At 35.2% G+C, this 8,947-nt stretch overlaps 1 protein-coding gene across 1 annotated transcript; it reads right to left on the bottom strand.

Annotated features, from left to right (window-relative positions):
• Positions 1-5,062: 5,062 nt before the first annotated feature.
• Positions 5,063-6,193, bottom strand: LOC109827599 (protein FAR1-RELATED SEQUENCE 5-like). The gene has a single exon (XM_020394606.1). It carries the CDS (start codon positions 6,191-6,193, stop codon positions 5,063-5,065), a length of 1,131 nt encoding a protein of 376 aa, XP_020250195.1.
• Positions 6,194-8,947: the final 2,754 nt, after the last annotated feature.

Raw genomic sequence — 8,947 nt, 5'->3', positions numbered from 1 at the left:
CTATTTGGTCAACATGAAACATGCTTGCATATTAAACTCGAAGCTTATAAAAATTCGTCTGTTCACATTTATAGAACAATAAAATTCCAAACCTAGGGTTTTATCATGCTTGATTAACATGTAAGCCCTTTATATCACAAGTTTAGGGTTTTAAGCATGATTAACACATATAAATCAAGTTACAAACAGCAAGATAAACATTAGATCTAGCATTTTATTAAGATCTACCATCAAAAACTTCATTTTTAGCACATCGGGTTATAAATAAGCATGCAAAACATCAATTTAAACACTTTAAATCATTCATTAACTAAGGGTGCAGGTTTGGATGCAAGTGATCTTGCCTGAAACATTGTGTCGAGCCTCTGGATATGCGTGCAAGATCCCTCCTCTACCAAACGTATATGATCTCGCCCTCCGCTCAACGATTTGCCTCGAATCTTCTCAAGGAACACCGAGAACAAGCTCTAGGGTTTAAGGGGAGATGACGACTTTGTTCTTTCATGAAAAATCTTAGAAATTAGGTTTAAAACACATTTATATAGTTAGGTTATCAATTAGGCTCGAAGAAAAATAAAGTCGACCCGAAATCTGCAACCTGTCAGCACAGGTAAATTCCCGATAGTCGACTACTCTGAGCAGTAGTCGACTACTAAAAATTTCTGAATATTATATTTAGTATTTTGGCTGTAACTTTTACATCTGACCTCGGAATAAGGTGAATTAAAATTTGTTGGAAATTTGTTGAAGATACCTACAAATTTTGTCTTTTGAGTTTTCCCAAATTCTAACTGTATCAGTGTGAAAAATATATAAACTCTTAACTAGTTATTTTTCCAGATTTCTTCTTCGTGCATTTGCACTCATATATTCACACATATATATTGAATTGATCTCAAGTCAATTCCTAGTATACTCAAATATCAAAATATGTTATTTATCATATATAACATATTTATTATTATTTATCACATAATATCCAAATTTTCAGGGTTTTACAATAATATATGTGCAAGCAAAATATATAATATCAAAACAAGATTAGCAACAATATTAAAGCTTGGACCGTTAACTCAAGGTGATTAAACCTTAAATTAAAAAGCACCAAGCTCTGTTATCAATTAAAAACACCCTAGGGAAGAGGTGAATAGGGTGAATGCTAATTCCATATTAATGCTAATTAAAAATATTAACAAATATAACCTAGCAAGATAGATATTCAATTGAATTAAATCAAGGATATATATGCAAAGGGAAAATAAACAAGAAACGATATAAACAAATAGTGGACACAATGAGCAATTCAAACACAATAATATGATCAAGGAGTTCGGTCCTTCCGACCTACGTCTCCGCTCCCCACTCTCGGGGAGAATCCACTATCACGACGGGTTTTCGACATTCACCCAAAACGTTTACACCTCACACTCGGTTTTCTAGCTCACCAAAAACTTTACAATCCACACTCTTGTAATCGCACTCTACACCCTCTAAGTGTTGGTCTCTAGCCCGTGTCTCCCTCAAGTGCTCGGATTTATAACCTCTCCCTAGGCTTTACTACCGACGCCACTCCTCTTGGGACAACTCTGTCTCTCACCACACACTCCTCTGGGTGTACAAGTGTATTACAAAGTGTAACCTCACAATGAAGCTCACAAATCAAATGATTGTTCTATAAACAAGGTGAGAACTCAATTAAACTCAACTCAATGTTACAAACTCTCACAACCCTAAATTATACTATGTATGCAAATACAATTAGCTCAAGTGGGTGTGTGTAACAAAGAGATTAAATAAAATAAACTAAACTCAATATAAATCTAGCTTAATGACAATGATAATCAAACAAGTATATAAATGAAGCTAGAAATAGATTTTAGAAAAACTTCTCTATAGATAACAAGAGGAAGAGAGAGAGAAGAGTTGAAGCTCAAACAGCAAAGATGATCTCCTCTAGCTCTTGTGAAATTCTCTTCACAAATCGAAACTTGAAAATGCTGAAAAGCTTCTTAAACAAACTTAAACAAACTTTTAAACCATTGTAAAAACTCTCTTAAACTTGTTTAAAACATTCTATTGGTTAGTTCAGAAGTTAGAGGGCACTGGATATATATAGGATCACAATACAAACCCCAAAAACCAAGAAAAACCAAACAAAAAGACAAAATAATGAAAACTGGAAATATAGCCGTTACAGGCCATCAGTCGACTGATGAAATGACCATTTTAGACAGCTCTCAGCTCATCAGTTGACTGAGGACTGATAGTTCATCGGTCGCAAAAAATTTTTTTGGTAATTCTAAGCGAGTTCATCAGTCGACTGATAAACTCCATCAGTCGATTGATAACAAGTTATCAGGCTGATTAAAACAGTAAATCTAATTTTTGAAGTACCTTTAAAAATAGTAAATAAATTTGAAAAAATATAAAACTTTGGGGAATGATTGTAAACATGATAATAAACATGTTACAAAAAGAATTTTTGGAATTGCACTTCCCAAAAGTGAAAACTCATCATTTTGCAAAAATATACAAAACATGAAAAGTTGATAGACATGAAATTTGATGTTTTGACATAAACCAGGTTTTGAAAGTTTGTAAAATAATTTTATAGACTTAATAAAATATGTATATAATGATTGTTAAGTCCATTAACCAATAACTCAATATTATCAAAATACAATAGAATATGAAATATATGATTATGTATATGAATGTATATTTGTTTCATATCTATATAACTAAACTAAAATAACTTATCCACATGAAAACAAACATATATGTATATAAACATAAATTTATTTATTTGTAAAAACTTTGTTTGTCAATAAAACCCAAAACAGATAAACTCATAAAATGTATGTGTGTATATGATATTGAGCTTTAAAGTATCTACACACAAGTATAAAACCTAAACTAATAATTCCCAAGCTTGATAAATCTTCTATGAGCTTGTCTTAGATGCGGATGAAGCTTGATCTTGAATTGGACTTGAATTGTATTGGCTTCATTCCGGTGTTCCTTCTATCCTCCAATGGTTATGATCGTGAATGCTCGATTCCATCCACCCTCCGACTCATTGTTTGCCTAGAATAAATATAAAAACACAAACACTAGACAAACAATATTAGTTATAAATTATTTGTTAAAACATCATCAAAACAAAAAGGCCAACAATGTTTATATACATCTTTGTTAGTTATATTTGGATGTTAGTTCTACTTGATGATATGTTAGTTCTAGTTGCTCTCGTATCAGTTCTAGCTGCACTCGAGTTAGTTCTAGTATATGTGTTGGATCTAATTGCTATGTATGTTCTACTCACAGTTGTGTTAGTTCAAGCTGCTCCCATGTTAGTTCTAGATGCACTCGAGTTAGCTCTATAGTACAGCCCGTATTATTTCTATCACAAGTGTTGGTTCTAGATGTTACGTTAGTTTTAATTGATTCAATGTTAGTTCTAGCTTATATACAGCTAGTTCTAGACAATCTCGTGTTAGTTCTACATCCAGCCCGCGTTATTTCTATGGCAAGTGTTGGTTCTAGATGCTACGTTAGTTCTAATTGATTCAATGTTAGTTCTAACTTATATACAGCCAGTTCTAGCCAATCTCGTGTTAGTTCTACCTCCAGCCCACGTTATTTCTATGGTAAGTGTTGGTTCTAGATGCTACACTAGTTTTAATTAATTCAATGTTAGTTCTAGCTTATATACAGCTAGTTCTAGCCAATCTTGTTTATGTTCTACCTCCATCCCGCGTTATTTCTATGGAAAGTGTGGGTTCTAGATGCTACGTTAGTTCTAATTGATTCAATGTTATTTCTAATGCGTAAGCTTTGTTGGATTGGATGTAAATCCCCAGCCTCTTACCTTTCGTGTTTTGTTCTTTTCAGTAAAAAAACGAATCAAAGAACAAATCTTTATGAGTCAGGCCTCAATTTGTTATTAGTGAAAGACTCAAATATTATGAGCAGGTTGTAAATTATATACATGTGTTGGAGGTAACATAGCCACTAGAACTTACAAGAACTAAGCTAGAACTAACATGGCCACTAGAACCATAGAATTACACTAGAACTAACGCTAGATGGAGTTAGAACTAACACGAGAATAGCTCGAAATAACAAAGCAGCAGCTAGAACTAATAATAACTCAGCTATAACTAACATAGGTATTAGAATCAACACTTACACTAGAACTAACGCTAAATGGAGTTAGAACTAACACGAGTACATCTAGAACCAACACCACAACAGCTAGAACTAACAATAACTAAGTTAGAACTAACATGGCCACTAGAACCAACACTTACACTAGAACTAACGCTAGATGGAGTTAGAACTAACATGAGAATAGCTAGAAATAACAAGGCAACAGCTAGAACTAACAATAACTCAGGTAGAACTAATATAGCCACTAGAACCAATACTTACACTAGAACTAACGCTAGATAGAGTTAGAACTAATACAAGAATAGCTAGAACTAACTCCACAACAGCTAGAACTAACAATAACTAAGCTAGAACTAACAATAACTACGCTAGAACTAACATAGCCACTAGCACCAACACTTACACTAGAACCTGTGCTAGCTAGAGCTAGAACTAACACGGGAACAATTAGAAATAACAAGGCAGCAAGTAGAACTAACAATAACTCAGCTAGAACTAAAATAGATATCATTAAAGGAAATAAGTTACATGGTTTCACCTCTCATTGTGAGAGCGATCAGATCTACTGATCTAGAGTGAGGCATCCCTTACTCTTACAAAAAGATCTAAAGTACAAAGTTCTATAACAAAAGACTTATGAGCTTTAAAACATGTTCTGACATGCTCCAAAATTCCAAAATGCTCTGACATGCTCCAAAATGCTCTGACATGCTCTAACATTCTTCAAAGTTCTTCGAACACGCTACATGCTGTTACTTTTTCTATTCATGGAAAACATTCATGAGTTGTGCACAAAAAAGAATTCAATTGAACGACAAATAAATATTACAAGATGAATTCTCAAGTAACTTACCAACATCGGGCAACCGGTCTTATAGTGACCCAATTGTTAACAATTCCCACATTTTCGATGTTTTATATCCTTTTTCGATTGTGACTCTTCAATTCCTGACTTGTACCTGCTAGCACCTCTTAGACGACCCTTTGTTTTGATTGGGACACTAGGATCACGAATTAAAATTTCTTCACCATCTCTCAATACTACATTTGCATTTGAACTAATTTGACTTCCACTTTGAGAGTTTGTAATATGAATCTCATTAAGCTTTACTTCCTTCTCAACTGATAATGTGATATCTTGTAGCATTCTCTCCACCATAGAAATGACATTTGCTAAACATGAAGCCATCTCAAGGGTAGCATTGAACCTGGCTCGAATTGTCCACAATCTAATAATATCGCACTGATCCATGCTACCTTCATTGCTTCTTACATCCATAACATTAAAAAATCTAATGTTTTTGTGCCTTGCATCAATTTTCCACCTTTGCAATATATAATTATCAGGAATAGCTGTCAACTGAAGAAGCCATATGATATGCAATATATGACTACAAAGGATCCCATCAGTTTCAAAAAGTGCACAAGAACATTTGACCGTAAGCTCTCTAGATTTGTCATATGTAACTTCTTCCCATTTCTCTCTTTCTTCAGAAAAATCACCAACTAGATAAATTGTTTTTGGCTCTTCCTTTAGCATTTCTTCATGAAAAAGTGATAACCCATTAGTAAGCTCGTCTTGGAATATTTTGAAGATCTCCCTAGTATATAACTTGCTAACTTGCACTTCAATTGGATGTCGAAGGCACATTGTAGGCACGATATTCAATGTCATAAAGTCTTCTTGAGATTCAGATGCACGACGATTTGCTAAGGCTTTGTCATATTGGCATACAAAGTCCACAAGCCTAGTCTTTGTATTTACATAACCATCAAAAAAAGCATTGATACTTTCACTCCTCTGACTAGTTGTCATTCCTACCCAAAATATATCTTTCAAATATGCATCTACCCAGTGTGCATGCAATCTATACATTCTCGTCAGCCAACTATCTACATTCTCATTTATATTAAATTTCTCCTTCAAAATCTTCCAACGTTCCTCACAATTATGAATAGTTCTAGCTCGGTACCACTTATCAAAATATGTAGAAATCTTATCTTCATATTTTGCTTTCATTGGAAGTTGCTGCTCGGCAATATGTCTGCCAATATGCCAAGAAAAAAAACGGTGTCGGGTATTAGGAAAAACATGTTTGATAGCTCCTCCTATTTGTGCATCTTGATCGGTGATAATTACTTTTGGTGCAACCCCATGCATGCATTTTAGCCATTGGGTGAACAACCAAATAAATGTATCCTCTTGCTCATCTGCAAGTAACGCACCCAAAGAGAATGGACTACCGATGATGATTTACACCTGTGAATGGAGCAAATGGTAGGCTCAAATGATTGGTTTTATATGTGACGTCAAACACCACTACATCTCCAAAACTTAAGTAAGAAGATTTTGATCTCCCATCAGCCCAAAACACGCTCCTCATAGTCCCCGACTGAGCCAGCTCTATGGAAAAGTAAAATTCTAGATCGATTTCCTTCCTATCTTGAAAATTCTTTATGATGGATATGCATTAATTGCCAATATTGTTCTTCCTAATAGTTCTACTGTGATCAATACATTGTTGTACAGTAATATATTCTTCATGAAGACTCTTGGACAGAACATTATACACTCGAGTAATAGTAGAAGGAGCCATTCTTGCGGGATAATCCACTCTAGTATCTGGACTCGATAATAGATGGGTTAGGTTCTCTCCCTCAAACGATGCCTTTGCATGTGGGAATAATGATTAAACACTTTATCAGGGCTCGATAATAGATGGGTTGGGTGCTCTCCCTCAAACTTCGTGACAATCCATGTCTTGGAGGAAGTCAACTTAATCTTTATTCTTACGGGACAATCCACTCTAGTATCTGGATGGCGATTGAAAAGTTTCCCACACTCTCTCTTATCTGATGACCTTTTTCTCCATGCCTTGTTGTAAACAAAAACCTAAGAAATAATTTCTCTTGACTTTCTTGACTTATCGGCTGTTTCCTTGCGGATTCCAAAACCTTTTTTTTTGCATAAGAATTGTAATAGTTGTATGCCTCCTCCAATGTAATAAATTCTTTTCCCTCGTATGGCGCCTCTCCTATGAAAGTCATCTCATTCGGGCCTACAAGAGCTGTATGCAATTCACCATCAACATCCATAAAATTTCAGGTATAATTTTTTCACTTAGTCTAATGGGTAGCACATCATCTGTTTCAACTTTCATTGTCCTCTCGTAGCCCTAAAACATTCAAAGAAGTAGCAATTTACATGACAGAAATTAGAAGTAACATGGTGTAAATTAAAACTAACATGGCATAAACTAGAACTAACATGGTATAAACTAGAACTCAAATGACATAAATTCACAGCTAACAATTATTTAATTAATTTGAATTGAATCTATGATAGATGCAGCAAGCAACGAACAGATATTCAAATAAACAAATCAAAAGCTCTAACATTAAAATACATTGAGCAATAAGCTGATAACATATTATCTTGGGTGCTTTGAAAGTGAACTTCTATCCTAGAAGTAAGATCAGCCTAAATTTGAATTCCATCTATCCTAGATCTGATAAGATATTTTCACCCTAAATTTGACAATTATCCGCTTATAAAATTCTGGGTTTTCTCACTCTAACAGCAGCTTTTAAGGTATAAGTATCTTGGGTCTCTTACAAATGGTATTATAGTCAACCTCATATGCACATTCAACCAAACAATTAATGGCCAAACAAAACAATACCCAAAAACGAGACATTTTTATTCAAAAATTTCACAGCAGCAAGCTTTAAGGACATTTTTATCCAACAATACCCAAAAACGAGACAATTTTCTAAGCAGATCCGATAAAAAAGGTAAAGGGAGTGTTTGGATGGAAAGTTGATTTCATTGATGAATCCATTACAACTTTGAGTGTTACAATAAATTCAAAAAAATAGTCTTTTTATAATACTTTTATCATAATGAAAATAAATCACAACTCTCTTTCAAACTACACACAATAATAGTATATCTCCTATTGTTTGCGTGGGATCTTAGCCGGTGCCAGGGACGTTAATATCTGTGGACTACCAAGTGATCAGATCAATCTGGAGTTTCATTGATTCGCAAATGAATCAAGAAACCGAAGTAATTATCTCGGCAACAGCGAGATAATCACTCTTCTCAAGATCGTAGCTAGGTACGATCTCAAGGGAAGGAACCGGGCTGTGGATCTGACGAACTCTTCTTGCTTATGTTGAAGAGCTCGATCCACTCTCCTCCTCCTCTCTGAAATTCGTGCTCTTTAGTCTTTGATTCAGCAGGGCTTCGCCAAGGCTCGAGAATTCCATATCTCCGCAAAATGAAGGCCCTAGGGGTGTATTAATAGGCTTCCGGACCTCTGTTTTTGGATAAGAACCACCGATTCATTCTTATCCTCAGTTGTAATTACTTTATCACGTTCTTGGATGATATTAGATTAGTTGATACAAATCCAGGTGGTTAACGGTTAAAAACCGCTCAAAAAACGTAAAAAATGGCTTTTCGGGGCCTGGGACACCCGCAGTGTCTCAGCCATAGCCGAGACACCTCGGAGCCGAGACACCTCGAGTGTCTCGGCCTTGGCCAAGACACATGCGGTGTCTCTGCTAAGCTCCCATGGTTGAATCACATAAGGAGTAGAGGGGACATGAGGGGCGCTTCGTCTTTCGTAAGTGAAGCGTAGCTCCCGATCAGTTCGTATCTTTGTTATTCTGTAGTTCTGTTGTTTCACACGGTTCGTCGACTTACTTTATGTGCTCATCGATGTCAATTAAGCTTCTGTGACTCAGATAGTGATGTTTATCATCTTCT

Source organism: Asparagus officinalis, unplaced genomic scaffold, assembly GCF_001876935.1.
Source record: "Asparagus officinalis unplaced genomic scaffold, Aspof.V1 AsparagusV1_Un312, whole genome shotgun sequence".
Lineage (NCBI taxonomy): Eukaryota > Viridiplantae > Streptophyta > Magnoliopsida > Asparagales > Asparagaceae > Asparagus > Asparagus officinalis.
The sequence above is the reverse complement of the archived record's forward strand: the minus strand, read 5'-3'. Positions and strand labels throughout refer to the sequence as shown.